The sequence below is a fragment of the Macrotis lagotis genome, chromosome 4 (assembly GCF_037893015.1).
Source record: "Macrotis lagotis isolate mMagLag1 chromosome 4, bilby.v1.9.chrom.fasta, whole genome shotgun sequence".
NCBI lineage: Eukaryota > Metazoa > Chordata > Mammalia > Peramelemorphia > Peramelidae > Macrotis > Macrotis lagotis.
This window is the reverse complement of record NC_133661.1, coordinates 54,729,664-54,745,567: the sequence shown is the minus strand read 5'-3', so window position 1 is coordinate 54,745,567 and position 15,904 is coordinate 54,729,664. Positions and strand designations below refer to the sequence as shown.

The following is a 15,904-nucleotide window of genomic DNA, read 5'->3' as shown; positions in this document are numbered from 1 at the left end:
CTTAAAGCACAATATTTCAAAGTTAACCACTACAATTTGTTCAGTCATTGTCCAATAGATAGACATTCCCTCAACAGTTCTTTGTTATCACAAAATGAGCCGCTATATTTTTGTACAAGTAGGTCATTTTCCTTTGATTTTTAAATACTTTGAGATACAGACCTAATCATGATATTGCTGGGTCAAAGTTCATACATGGTTTTTATAGCCCTTTGCAAAATTTCTCTCCAAAATAATTGGATCAGATCACAACTCTACCAACAGTGCATTAGTGTGCCAATTTTCCTACATCCTCCCCAGCATTTGACATTTGCCTAGTTCTGGAATTTTAACCAATCTGATAGGTGTGAGGTAGTACCTCAGGGCTTTTTAAATTTCCCTTTCTCTAACTAATAATGATTTAAAACATTTTTTTCATTTGACTACAGACAATTTTGATTTCTTCATATGAAAACTGTTTATTCATATCCTTTAGTCATTTATCATTTGTGAAATGACTTTCATTCTTATAAATTTGACTCATTTCTCTACATATTTGAGAAATAAGGGCTTTATCAGAGATATTTGTAAAATTTTCAGTTATAATTACTATTTCCCTCCATTCTATCTTTTCCCATCTATCCTTCTCTCTCATCTTTCACCCTGTTCCTCCTTAGAAGTGTTTTACTGACTACTGCTTCCCCAAAACTGTCCTCTCTTCTATCAGCTTCTCTTCTCCTCCCACATCCCTGAAGGTTAAGATACATTTCTATACTCAGTTGAGTGTGTTATGTTATTTGGGCCAATTCTGATGAGGGTAAGTTTCAACCATTCTTTACCTCCCCCTAACATGTTAACTCCACTGCAAAAGCTCTATTGCATCTCTTTTAGGTTAGATAATTAACCCCATTCAACCTTTCTCTTCCCCCCTTCTCCCTCTTGGTTATCCCTTAAATTTTGATTAGATATAATTCCTTCATTATCACCTTTAAATTTTAGTATTTTTAGATCTCATCCCATCATAATCAACTCACATTCCTTCTTGCTTAGTATACTCCTTCTAACTGCCCTAATAATCATAAAGTTCTTAGGAATTCAAAACAGTTCAACTTTACTGAATACCTTATTATTTCTCTTTCCTTTTATGTTTTCCCTTTCTTTGTTTTTTTTTGCAAGGCAGTGGGGTTGACTTGTCCAAGATCATCACACAGATAGGTATGCTATTAAGTGTCTGAATTCAGATTTGAACTCAGATGCTCCTGACTCCAGGGTGGGTCACTGCACCTAGCTGCCTTTTTTATGCTTTTCTTAAGTCTGATATTTGAAAGTCAGATTTTCTAATTAAATCTTTTAATCAGAAAAGCTTAAATCTTCTCTTTCATTAAATAACCATTTATCTTTCTCCATGAAGGATTAAGCTTAATCTTGTTGGTTGTAATCTTAGTACAAGTCCTGTGGTCCTTTATCTTAGAAGCTGCTCAAACCTGTATTATTCTGACTATGGCTCCACAATACTAGAATACTTTCTCCCTGAAAATGAATTTAGTGTGGGGTGGCTAGGTGGCGCAGTGGATAAAGCACCAACCCTGGAGTCAGGAGTAACTGGGTTCAAATCTGGTCTCAAATACTTAATAATTACCTAGCTGTGTGGTCTTGGGCAAGCCACTTAACCCCATTTGCCTTGCCAAAAAAAAAAACAACAAAAAACTAAGAAAATGAATTTAGTGAACAGTGGAATTTGGCTATAATATTCCTGGGATCACTTTCAAGGAAGTGATCAATGGATTCTTTCAATTTCTATTTTTATCTTCTGGCTGTAGGACAACAGGGCATTTTTCCTTGATAATTTCTTGAAAAGATGATATCAAGGCTCTTTTTGATCATAGCTTTCAGGTAGTCCAGTAATTCTTTTTTTTTTTCTTGCAAGGCAAATGGGGTTATAAAGTGGCTTGCCCAAGGCCACATAGCTAGGTAATTATTAAGTGTCTGAGGCCGGATTTGAACTCAGGTACTCCTGACTCCAGGGCCAGTGCTCTATCTACTATGCCACCTAACCACCCCTAGTCCAGTAATTCTTGAAATAACTCTCCTGGACCTATTTTCCAGGCTAGTTGTTTTTCCAATGAGACATTTCACATTTTCTTCTTTTCATTCTTCTCATGACTCATGGAGTCTAATTCCAATTTTTAAAATTTTCTGTAGTGAGTTTCTGTACTTCCTTTTCCATTTGACCAATTCTACTTTTACAGAGAGCTCTTTTCTTCAGCGAATTTTTGTAGAAGTTTTTTCATTTAGCCAATTCCATTACTTAGGGAGTTCTTGAAATATATTCATTCTTGCATGTTTCCCTCTCAATACAAAGGTTGGGACAGGGAGAAGTTGGAAAGGCAGTCTGAGATAAACCACTCAACCAACTAGATGAGTTTTTGTCTATCAGTACAAGCAATACATTCTCTCATTTTTTTAACTTCAGGTCATAACAGCTGAAACTTTCTTTTAAAAATCAGCAAATATCTTTAAAACTGTCTTGGAGAAATTTCAGAACATAATTCTCTTTAATATATGTTAAATGTAATGTCTTAAATAAATTGTATTGAAATTTAAAATTCTTACTGTAAAACTTTTAAATGATTCTTTTTAAAAATATAATAACTAATTCTCAGCATGTAATGGATAGGCACCTGGGATAAGATTCTTCCTATGCATTAGCTATGGTACTCTAGACAAACCCCTTCAACTTTGTGACCCTTAGTTTCCTCATCTGTAAAAATGAGGGGATTACAGATAATGGGCTCTAAATGCATTCTTTCTCTAAAGTTATGATTCTATGATCTTTGGCATTTTTTTAACCAGACTAATAATTTCATTAGTAGAAAAAATGCTTAGTAAAAAACTTCCTCTTCCATGACGATCTGCATCTGCTCTTCAGCTTAATACTCAGAGACTTTCTTAGGCTAGTAACAACAAAAACATTGATATAGTTTTAAAGTTTGCAAAGTGCTTTACAATACTTACTTATTTGATCCTCACACAACCAAGGGTTAGGTCCTCTATTACTATTTCCATTTTACAAATGAGGAAATTAAGTAGTCTGACACAACTAGTAAGTTAATGAGGAATCTGACTCCAGGTCCACACTCTCATCTACTGCCACCAGATGCAAGTAATTTGACCAGAGTTATTCTCCAGTAAATCAGAATATGTGTCACAGTTCAAACTTGAACACCAGTCTTCTTGACTCTAAATGTAGTTCTCTATCCATTTTGCAATACTGACTCTTCATATCATCAATTCCATATACTAATCAATAAACAAGGTGAAAGTCCTTCAGGAGCAGAATAGAAAATGTGATCATTCCAGAAGATCAACATTTTTTAAAATGACAATTTTTCCATTTTATATGGAAAAGGAAATGAAATGAATGTGAGAATTCACATTGGTACTATAAATGCGTAATTCATTGTATAGCTATTTTTCAATGTACCAGTGAGAGCAATTATTTCCAATTCAGCATTAAATAAAATATTTTCAGTGAATGACCTAAATTCATTTTCAATAGAATTAAATTTCAATGTACTATATGTAATTATTAAATCAGCTTGTGTATTCAGATATCAACTACAAACAGGCACAAAATGCCAGTTCTTATTATATACTTACAATTCCTTGTGTTTCTCCTCTGCTAAAATCTGGTCATTGGGTTTCAGACCGTACCTGTAACATTAAAAAAAATACCAGTCATAGAAATGTACAAATGTATTAAACAGGTCAGTCAATGAGCCTCTGAATAAAGATAGATCATGGGATTTTACAAATTTCACTGTAGGACCTGGACGAGTCAATTGTGCTTCAACCATTTTTTTTTCATTTCATATTTAGGGGCGGCTAGGTGGCATAGTGGATGAAGCACCAGCCCTGGAGTCAGGAGTACCTGGGTTCAAATCCAGTCTCAGACACTTAATAATTACCTAGTTGTGTGGCCTTGGGCAAGCCACTTAACCCTGTTTGCCTTATAAAAAAAAAAAAAAACAACTTATTTAATATTTAGCTGTTCATTATTTAGCAAAATTCCTAGGGCACACTCTATATCATCTCTTCCAGTTCTACAAGTACATACAGAAGTTTCCCTACTATATATCAGGAATACTTTATACAAAAAAGAGAGAAAGGTAGGTGCTGTATATCAATAGAAACCTAATGATTCCCCCCCCCATTGATTATTTTTAACATAGGTATAAGCCTAATAATGAAATAAAAAAATGATCAAAGGATGATTACGATTTAATAATATTGGGGGAATAACTCTAAATTGTTTTCCAAGACAAGTGGAAAATATCACAATTTGAATCCTAATTCAAGAGGATGACTATCTTCTCGAAGCCCTACCAACATTTCCCATTTCTTCTTGTCATCTTCGTCAACCTAAGAGGTGCAAGGTGAAACTTCAAAGTTGTTTTGAGTTGCATCTCTTTTTATTAGTGATTTAGAGTTTTTTAATACAGATATTGAGAACTTGCATTATCTGTGTTCATTTCTTTCTCTGACCATTTATCTCCAGGAAGACAGTTCTTATTCGGAAGTAGCAATTCATTCCTTGTCTTGAACATCTGATCTATGTTTCCTCTTCACTCTGGGTCTGTGTGTGTGTGTATGTGTGTGTGTGTGTGTGTGTGTGTGTGTGTATACCAAAATAAATTATTTTAACTGGCAAGAGGTTCCATTTTAAAAATCCTAAACACACTAATCAATCCCCAAGTAGTTATTAGGCACCTGTAATGTCAGACGCCATGCTAGACACTGGGGATACAAAGTTAAAAATAAAACTAACCTTTCAATGTAGGATAACATCCTCCATTGGTGGAGGGAATCTCCTTATCTGGGAGTTCACTACCCAGCTAATCTATCTTTATCACTAAAGAAATATATTCAAGGGATTGAGGGGGTGAAGGGGAGATAGAGAAAGGGGAGTAACAACTGGGTCATCATGAAGAAGATGATACTTAAACTAGTCTTTAAAAGAAACTGGGGGTAGTAGTGGACAGGCAAGGTGAAGAGTGAGTGCATGGGGTGGGGGGAGTATACCATATATGAAAAATTCAGTTAATGGAAAGTGACCAAGAGTGACCAAAACTTAAAAAATCAAATACTGAGTGTGCACGTCCTTTAGAATTTGGTAGTGACTGTGGCAGTAATTTAATTTAAAACAGATTCTTTGGTAAGGCATATAAATATCAAAGAGCAGTTCAACTGAACATAAATTCAATATGCTTCATCCAAGTCTGAAACTAAGCACTAACCACCTGCTATGGCCCCCATTATGGTCCTGATAAAAGTCACTTCATCTCTCCCAATCTCAGCTTTCCCATCTGCAAAATGAGGGGTTGGAATGACGACTGCCAAGGTATTTCATAATATAAATTCTACAATCGTGTGAAGGCATGAATAAATACCTAAATGGAAATGAATTATAGGGGGTGGAAAGAACATATCGAGCCACAAAAATTTTCTGAAGGCAAGATTATAAAAGATTGTACAAACCACTAATCATGGCATTCACCAAATCAATAGGATCAATGATACAATGCAGGATTTGTTTTGATCACCATAGAAACCAAGGCAGATAATGACAACTATGGTTTTGTGTGACCTTCTCTTGTCCTACAAGAGTAAATAAAGACTACTATGACTTCCAAATAGTCTTATCAACATTAAAATTTATGTCTTGAGTGTCTGCTGGCCATTTAAGTTTTATCAGGAACTGGTCACCCCAGGAAGAACTAACTAGGAATGAATGTGTATGTGATTTATAAAAGATGAAGCTCTGTGGTCAATACATTATTGAAAATCAGCCTATCACATGGCAACATGCTAGAAATAGGCACTGACAAAAATGAAACCATGTCTTCATTTTAGAAGCTTACATTCTACAAGACAACCAACATGTAAGGTAAGAAGACTTTTTCATCTTTGTCTATGTCTCTCTACAGTGTGTTTAACACATAGTAGGCACTTAATACATGTTTGCTAATTGACTGAAATATAAAAGCAATGTGTATTTTGTTCTAAAACAAAGCTAACAGAGAAGGCATTAGCAACTAACAAACTATGTGCCCACTTTCATATCGCTATCAACAACTGTTAAATTGATAAATTATGAATGCATAAATTATACCACTGATGATAAAATGAGGAGGACTGGAAACAGGCTTTCATTCAAACAAGTTCTGACAGAATGAAAGAATCCAAATTAATATGTAATGTAAATGAGCTAACAAATGTAAAGCACTTGGCAAATCCTGAAGCAATGCAAGATAATTAATGTTAATATGATATAAAAATATTAAGTGTGGTATGTCTCGAGTTCAATTTCTAAGAATTTAAAATTCTCACAAAAAGAACACAAAGCATTCTGAAGAACAATTCCTCAAAATAAGGAGTGCTCCAAATGAATCCTATTAACTAACGTTTAAAGTCTGCAAACCAATATGGATCCATTAACTCACCTGATCTTATAAAAGTTAATACTAGAGTCAAGACTAGTCCTAACTTCAGCATTTTTTTCTCATTATACTAGCCTTACTCCTAAATCCTAAAAAAAAAAAAAAAATAATGAAAAAATTCATGTATTTATTTGTATTTCATACATTACACTTTATAGTGGCAGTTAGAAGTCAATCTGTGAAAAATGAACTCATAATCCACTGAGAGTAATAAATTTATTAATCTTGGTCTTACAATTGTTTGTATTATTTAAATTTTAAGTACAACCGCATTAGAGCTATTAAATGGTCATAAGTACATGGCTAAGATTTTGAATTCCTAAACTAAAAACACAAGTTTCACCAAGATTTTCAAGTGCTTCGATCTTATTAGAGCATTAAAGTAAAGATTTACCTTGACAAAAGAAAAGTACAAAAACCTTTGTGAATTTGTTAACAATTCTATCTATTCCCATTGTTCCTTCAAGACATATATTGCCAGTAATTTTTTAAAATATTACAATCCCACAAAACAATTACCATGTTTCTATCTAAGACATGCAAATACCAAAAAAAGAACAGTCTTCTACCATGAAATACAGCAAAAATTGAAATCTAGATCTGTTAAGTATCTTAGCAAGTATCATAAGGCTGGGAATATAAAAGCATTGAAACAATGTTTGTTCAGTTGAACTGAACTAAATGTCCAATTCAATAATTTGAACAGTTATTAAACAGTACATATGGCACACTGGGACTAGGACTAGAACTACCCTCAAATTTACACTATAACAAGTGTAAACGTAAATACAAATAAGTATAACACAAATTAGAATGGGATGGACATGTAGCCAAAGCTATCAGAGGGCTACATCGAAGAGGTGGCTGCTAAAGTGGATCTTAAAAGAAGAAAATAATTTCAACAGGAACTATGAGGAGGTAATGGTTGTGTGAGATGACTCCAGTCTAATTTAGATGGAAAAGAGAAGCAGTTGGAAAGACAGGAAGAAGCCAGAGTGGTTAGACCCTGAATGAAAGGACAAGGAGATTCTATTTTATGTAGTAGGCAATGAGAAAGCATTCCTGAAAGTTTAGGATCAGGAACTGATGCCCTAAGAGCCATCCATTAGTGTGATAACTTTGTTGATTGTGAGAAAGATGAAGTGAAAAGGGGAGAGATAAGTGGCAGGAAGAATGGCAAGGAGACAATTATAACAATCCTCTTAACAGTGATAGCAAAGGAAAAGGAAAAGAGAGGATCAAGATCAAAGGGCTAGCTCTTGACTTTATAGAGCAAGGCAACTGATGAAAGCCAAGAAGCATTGACTCCCCAAGATTCCCATGAGGACAGAGAAAACACAATGGCTTCTGGCCTCTGAGTTCACACTACACAACAGGAATACAACACAAACTCCAATAAATAAACACAAAATATAGACAAAGTAGGAGAGGAGCCGGAAATGGAACCACAGCAACACAAACCGCAGCGACACAGACCAAAGGAATACTTGGATGGGGAATCTCCCTGTACCAGTCGAGATCAGCACCTTCACTCAGAGATGAAGTGATCTGTCACACAGTCATTAGGTGTCAGAGGCAGGACTTGAACCCAAGTCTTCCTTCTTTAAGGACAGCTCTCTAGCAAATATGCCATGCCACCTTTCACTTCCTATAAGAAGCTGCCAGCATCTGCAGCTACGCCCTGAAGGAACTTGGATGTTACAAAAGACAAAAATGAGGAAGAAGGGAATTTCAGGGAACAGCCTTTAGAAGCCAACAGGGAAGTAGAAGATGGTACTCTGGTTTGAAGAGGGCAAGTAGACAATTAGGATTGTAGAGTGTCTAAGGTGAAATAAAGTGAAACTCAATCAGGAAAGGTGGGCTAGAGGCAGAGTTGAATCACCTAAGGAGTGTTTACTTTAATTCTAAAGGCAACAGTGAAACATTATAAATTGAGCAGGGAAGTGTCATGGTAAGGCTTTAAGAATATGAAGTGAGGAGGCGGAGCCAAGATGTAGACAAGAACGGTTCAAGTCTTAGGCGCTCTCTCATAAATCTTCAAAACTAAGGACTCTTTAACTACATTTTCGAGAAACAGAACCCACAGAAGGACCCAGGGAGGCAGTTCTCCAACTCAAGGTAACCTGGACAAGAGCAGAAAGGCTCTGCTCCCCCGGGGTAGGAGAGGTGGCCCGTCACAGGGGTGGCCTGCCAGAGCGAAAGAACTTCAGCCTCCCGGAGGCAGCCCCAGGGTGCTGGGAGCCTAGGCTCACAGCAGCGGGGGGTAGTTTCCTGACCTACCCCAGCACCGGGCACAATTTGGGGGGTACAGCGGGGGACCTCTGTCAGAGCGAATAATGAAGCCCAGCCCTCAGGGCACACAGACAGCAACATGGCCAGCCCAGCCAGATCCAGGAACCAGAAGCAGGCAGAGCCCCCAGGGCATGAGCCCACTGAGCTGAGGGAGGGGAGTGGAACAAAAATCTGGGGCTCTGACCACGTTCAGATCCTGATCACAGTCTAGGGCCCCCCATAGAACAACAGGGCCCCCCCCCCACCTCGGCCCCATGGCAGGGGGGGCACATATGGTCATTCACAGACCAGGAGGGAGGACAGAGCCTCACACACTGAGACCCTTATGGGAGTGTCCCAAAAGCTCAGGAAGCACCCCAAAACAGGCTTAGGCTAGGAAAAAGAGCAAGAAGAGAAAAAAGAGGAACACCACTGAGAAATATTTTGCATATGAGCCCAAGAAGGATGAAAATACTCAGTCTGAAGATGAGGAAGCACAAGTTCCTGCATCTAAAGACTCCAAGAAAAACAGAAATTGGGCTCAGGCTATGACAGAGATCAAAAAAGACTTTGAAAATCAAATGAGGGAGTTAGAAGAAAAACTGGGAAAAGAAAGGAGAGAGATGCAGGAAAAACATGAAAATGAAGTCAGCAGCCTAGTCAAGGAAATCCAAAAAAATGCTAAAAACCAGCTTAGGTCAAAATGGATAAAACAGTTCAAAAAGTTATTGAGGAGAAGGATGTTTTAAAAAGCAAAATTGGCCAGATAGAAAAAGAGATAAGAAAACTCTCTGAGGAGAACAAATCCTTCAGACAAAGAATAAACTCAGGGAGATTGATAAATTTACGAGAAATCAGGACTCATTACTTCAAAACCAAAAAAAAAAGTGAAAAATTAGAAGAAAATGTGAAACATCTCATTGAAAAAACAACTGATATGGAAAACAGACTTAGGAAAGATAATTTAAAAATTATTGGAATATCTGAAAGTCATGATCAGGAAAAGAGCCTTGATATCATTTTCAAAGAATTACTACAGGAAAATTGCCCTGACATCCTAGAAGCAGAGGGCAAAATAGAAATGGAGAGAATCCCCCGATCCCCCCGAGAAAGATCCCAAAAAAACAACCCCTAGGAATATTAAAGCCAAGTTCCAGAACTCCCAAATCAAAGAGAAAATATTACAAGCAGCCATAAGGACACAATTCAAATACCATGGAGCTGCAGTCAGGATCACACAGGACTTAGCAGCAACTACATTAAAAGCTCGTGGGGCTTGGAATATAATATACCAGAAGGCAAAAGAGCTTGGAATGAAACCAAGAATCAACTACCCAGCAAAAATGAATGTCCTCTTCCAGGGAAAAACATGGACTTTCAATGAACCAGGGGAATTTCAAATGTTCCTGCTGGAATGGCCATAGCTGAACAGAAGGTTTGATCTTCAGATACAGGACTCAGGTGAAGCACAGAGAGTGGAGGAGAGGGGGGGAAATATGAGGGACTTAATGGGGATGGACTGCATGCATTCCTGCATAGAAGAATGACACTGATAATACTCATATGAACCTTCTCAATTAATAGAGCAGGTAGAGAGAGCTTTTATAGTTGAAGCACGGGAGAAAGCTGAATTCGAAGATAAAATATGGTGTAAAAATGGAGTCAATAGAAAAAAAGGGAAATGGAATGGGAGAAGGAAAAAGGAGAGGGGGAATAATACAAGATATTTCAGATAATAAGATTTTTTTATTACAATGAGCTATTGCAATGACATGGAAGGGGGGAGGCAAGGGGGAATGAGGGAATCTTTGCTCTCATCAGAGGTGGCTAGGGGAGGTAACAGCATATATACTCAATGGGGTATAGACATCTGGAGTAAGAAGGAGGGGGTAGCAGGGGGAAGGGGTGGGGATGTGAATAAAGGAGGAGAGGATGGACCACGGGGGGGGGAGAGTGGTCAGATATAACACATTTTCTTTTTTACTTCTGGCAAGGGGCTGGGATTGGATGGCCTGTCCAGGACCATAGGGCCAGCTGGATGTTGGGCCTAAGGGGTGGTATGGAAGCTTGGGGCCTCTTGGCCCCAGAACCAGGGATCTGTCTGCTGCACCACTCAGCAACCCTACAGCAGAATCAGAGTGAAAGGAGAGAGAAAATATAGTACATGGTAGTGGAGAAATACGAAAGGAGGAAGTTGCAATCATCAATGGCAATGGTGGAAAAATATGGAAGTAACTTTTGCGATGGACTTATCATATAGAATGTGATCCTCTTGCAATAGAATTGTTGGTGTTGGAACAAGACTGAAGCACATTTATTATTATTATTATTGGGGGGGGGTGCGGGGCAAATGGGGCTGGGTGGCCTGCCTGGGGCCACATAGCAGGGTGATCGTTGGGTGTCTGAGGCCAGATTTGGACCCAGGTTCTCCTGGCTCAAGGGCCAATGCTCTGTCCGCCACCCTACTATTATTACTATTTTATTTTATTTTGGGTCTTTTTTTTCTTTTTTTTTGGTTTTTGCAGGGCAGTGGGGTTCGGGTGGCTTGCATGTCACATGGCTCAGTGATTGTTGGATGTATGGGGCTAGATATGGGTTCGCATGCTCCTGGCTCCAGGGCTGGTGCTCCGTCCATTGTGCCACCTGGCCATACCTACAATTATTACTATTATTTTTTTAATTTTAATTTTTTTCTCTCCCCTTTACTTTATCGCTCAAGAGAGTCTATATTTTTTTGGGGGGAGGGGGTATTTTGTTTACTCTTAAACAAGAATATTTTATTAATGTATAAAAAACATTTTTTGTACAAAATGAGAATAAATATTAAATATATAAAAAAAGACTTATTAAGTGACGGAACGGCTAGGTGGCGCAGTGAATAGAGCACCGGCTTTGGAGTCAGGAGTACCTGGGTTCAAATTTGACCTTAGACACTTAATAATTACCTAGCCATGTGGCCTTGGATGAGCCACTTAAACCCACTGCCTTGAAAAATCTAAAAAAAACGAAGAATATTAAGTGAGAGCTCATCCAAGCAATGGGGGCTTGAACTAGGTTGCTAGCTACATGAGGAGCGAGTATGGGGGGGCAGCCTTGGGGAGACCCAGCCATTGACTGAGGATGAGAGGCAACAGAAAGGAAAAAGTCAAGGAGGACTCCAAGGTAGTGAACTTCGGTTGCTATGATTACAATGGGGTCCTTGACAGAAACAGGAAAACTGAGAAGAGAGGGAGATAATGAGTTAAATTTTGGTCATGTTAAACTTGAAATGTTAATGAAATATCCAATTAGCTGTCAATGCAGGCTGCAGTATAGAAAGGAAATGAGATCTGGTAATAAATTCAAAAGTGATATAAAGATAAACGAACCAATAAGAGCAGCTGAAAACAACTAAAGAGAGGATAAAAGAGAAAGAAGAGAGAGGAGGGGGAGGGGGAGGGGGAGAGGGGGAGGGAGGGGGGAGGGAGGGGGAGAGGGAGGGGGAGAGGGAGGAGAGGGAGGGAGGGAGAGAGAGAGAGAGAGAGAGAGAGAGAGAGATGCTTAGGGGCAGTGCAGGAGAGAGACCTAACATAAATTCACATTTAAGAGATGAGAAATGAATGAAAAGTTGTATTCAAACAGTAGAGCAGTGTTAAAAATGCCCAGGAAGAAGAAAATATTTGAAGACATATTAACAATATCAAATGTTTGACTCCCCTAGAAGTCAATAAAGATGAGGACCAAGAAAAGACCATTGGATTTAGCAATATTATCACTTATTGGTATCCTTGGAGAGCTGACAGAAACCAAATTTCAAGAGGTGAAACAATAAAAAAGAGTTAAGGCAGTATAGAAAATGAGTAGATTTGTAGCTTTTTCCTACAAGTTCTTCTGTAAAAGAAAGGAGAAATATAGGTGAATAGATGAGGAGATAACAATTAAGTGGAGATTTTTCTTTTTTTTTGTTGGGAGGATTTTTAAGCTAAAGGAGAACAGGTAATTTTTGTTCCTATTTCTCAGGACAGCAACACTTTTCATAGTGTTGTGAAAGAAGAATCAGAACATATGGAACATGATTGTACAACCTCTATCAGATTGCTCTCTGTCATGGGGAAGGGAGAGGAAGCAAGTTAGGTAGAAAAATGTGTGAGCCATAAACTTGCATGTAATTGAAAAAATAAGATAAAATAACATTCAAAAATACTATTAAGATTTTTTTTTAAAAGAAGAATTCAAAGGTCAAAAGCAGCAGAAAGGTAAAGATAGCCACAATTTATAAACAAGAAACTGAGATCTAAAGATAAACTTTTTAAAATAACACTAAATAATAAATATTTATCTATGCACATACATGCATACATATATACACCAAAGGGTGTGTCTCAAAGATTTACAATTCATCATTTTCAGAAACAGAAACACTTAGTAACCTATTTAGTGGTCAAATAGTAACAGGAAATTATTTTTTAAAAAATTAAACAGGAAAGGGAGAAAAAAAGATTTTTAGTTTAAATATCTGACCATGGATTCTTTTTACTCCAGTATATTTACAAAATCCCAGTCTTTCTTTGTTTGCTAAAGATAGATAACTTATCTTTTCTGACCCCAACCTTTAATTGTTCCAACAAAAGTTGATTGCTTCATTCTTTATGCTCTCAGGTTCCCAACTTTTTCCTCCCTAAAGAAATGAAGGCTCACTGGCACCTCCCTAGATCAATCATCTTTTACCGCTTTGTACACTTCCATCACTTCAGAATAAAAACCCTTCTAATCTCTTTTCATCCAGTGCAATTTTTACTCATGTTTTTATGAAAATATTCTAAATAACTCCTACTTGTACTTACTTTTACTATGCTTTCTTTTACTTTGTTGGAGATACGGCAAAAAGCAGTGCCAATTCATTCACAGTTGAACTGACACCATCACAGGAATAAGATGATAGCATGTAATGGGGGATTTAAGGAAGAGAAAGAATAAACCCTAATGCCAGTCTTGCTGGGTAATCTTGGGGTACTTTCTGTAGCTTATTGAAACTTAAGTTTAGACAAATTTTTAGGGTTCAGAAAGAATACAGAGCTATATTATAAAGATTTCTAAAAGTATTTCTAGAAAATTCAACCCTTGGAAAAGGGAGAAAGGGAACAGAACACCACATAACTGTGTCCTGTCTTTCTCTAAAGATTTTGTATCCATTTGCCTATCTAGCTATGCAAGGTACCTCCCCATGTGCTGCAAAGAAAGCCTCTCAAACACAGCCTAAGTTACATTTCTGATTCATCAACTACTTGAGACCTTTCCCCAGTCATCACTCTTTAGTCAACTTTCTGAGCATATCTAAAAGTTCTAGTCATAGGACACTTTATATATGACTAGACCATGCCATCCTCTAGTCATTCCTGTCTCTGATGCTTTTCCCACTATTTTTAGCATGCAAATCATCATAAATAAGATATTACAGTTATCTTCTTACATCCATCATGAAAAAGTGCATACCTTTAGATCACCTGAAATTTCAGTTTTTCTGAGATCAAGGTGTTCAATGATTTGCAGCCATATAGCACTATTAACTGATCAATATAATTAGCTAGTTTAGAAATTGATGAAATAATTCACATATTCATTTTAAACAAATTCTGATCTTGAGAGTTACAGGAATCAAATCTCCCAACTCCTAAATTCCATTTTGACACAACCTTAAAGACTATTTTCCTTTCTAAATATATATATATATAAATATATATATATATATATATATATATATATATATACATATATATGTTTGTATACATACACGTATGCATAAACATATATGAACTTTCCTTCATAAGAGCAATTAACAAGTGGTTATTAACTCATCTGTAATTTAATGTCTTAGAAAGTTGCCTTGGGGAACCGAAAAGTTAATGACTTGTCCATGGTGCCATAGCTAGCATATATTGGAGTCAAGACTTGATCCAAGGTCTTTCTAATCCCAAGAAGGATTCTTACTGTTATGCTTCTCCTGCTTTGAAAATACAAACATTAAATAATGGACATTAAAACTTATAACCAATTCCTGTGACAAAGGTAGCAGCAACTAACAAAATCAATGGCTACTTTTTCACATCGTTATATATTTGGAAAAGAAAACAATCACCTGAAAAGGAAGTTTTTGTTTTTAAGGACAATCATATTTCTGGCATAATCTGTAACTACTCCCAGTCTCTCAGTAACTCCACTGTTTTTCCACAAAGTATCTGAGTCTTTGGTTTTTGATAGTGGCTTTCCTTTCCCTTTGTCTCACGTTCATTTTTAATTCTGCCAACCCTCTTTAAAAGTGTTAACCGATCAGTGTCAAAACATACTTAAATGGTAGAGAAAATCAGATTCTCCTCATCTCTCATTCCTCCCTATATCTTCCTTCTCCTTCCTTTTATCCTTGCCACAACCTTCTAAAATTAAGAGAGCTAAACAAGACCTAAAAGCTCCTACCTCTATCAAGTTTTATATTAAAGGGGGGGAGGAAGGAGAAAGAGGACTTAAAGAGCAACACTAATACCTTTTTTTTGAACATTTATATTTTTCAATAAGAACTCACTCATACTATAATATAAAGGAACAGCAAAAACTTCTACTTAGGAAATGATTTGCCTGCTTATGAGTGAAAATGCTCTCATTAGACAGAATGTACTGGTAAGTGATGCCATTCACAACATGAAATTAAGTACTTCATTTACAGGAAAAAATGATTTCACTTTCCTTAGAGCATCAGATGAATTGTGGCCATCATTTCTAATCAAATAACTTCAACATTACAAAAATATACCCACCACAGTTAAAAGCCATTTAAATTCAGACTTAGTACAAAATGTTCATTTTGTAACTTCCATTAGCTTTCCTAATTCCTGATTTCCCTCTACTGAATACAGTAGTCACCAATAGCTAACTACTGGACCAGAGCTAGGATAGGCAGAAATGCTGCTATAGGTTCCCTTAGTGGGTTCAAGCAGCTTGTGCCCCCACATAACACCCCAGGTCTATCTCTAGGGGTAATACAACCAAAGCCTCCCAATTCCCTCAGATAGTAACAGATATTTCCAATATAGCTTAGCTTACTCTATTATTCTATTATTCTATTACTCTATTAGCTATACCATTATTCCCAAACCCTGGGTCAGTAGCAAACAGTCAGTTAT

The 15,904-nt window shown here is 37.1% G+C and overlaps 1 protein-coding gene across 3 annotated transcripts in view; it reads right to left on the bottom strand.

Annotated features, from left to right (window-relative positions):
- ADK (adenosine kinase) overlaps positions 1-15,904 on the bottom strand; it is a 580,911-nt gene that overhangs the window by 497,671 nt on the left and 67,336 nt on the right. For all 3 annotated transcript variants that reach the window (XM_074232887.1, XM_074232889.1, XM_074232888.1), the window contains exon 3: positions 3,640-3,693. In XM_074232887.1, coding sequence (XP_074088988.1) covers positions 3,640-3,693 — 54 coding nt within the window. The remainder of the gene's footprint in view (positions 1-3,639; positions 3,694-15,904) is intronic.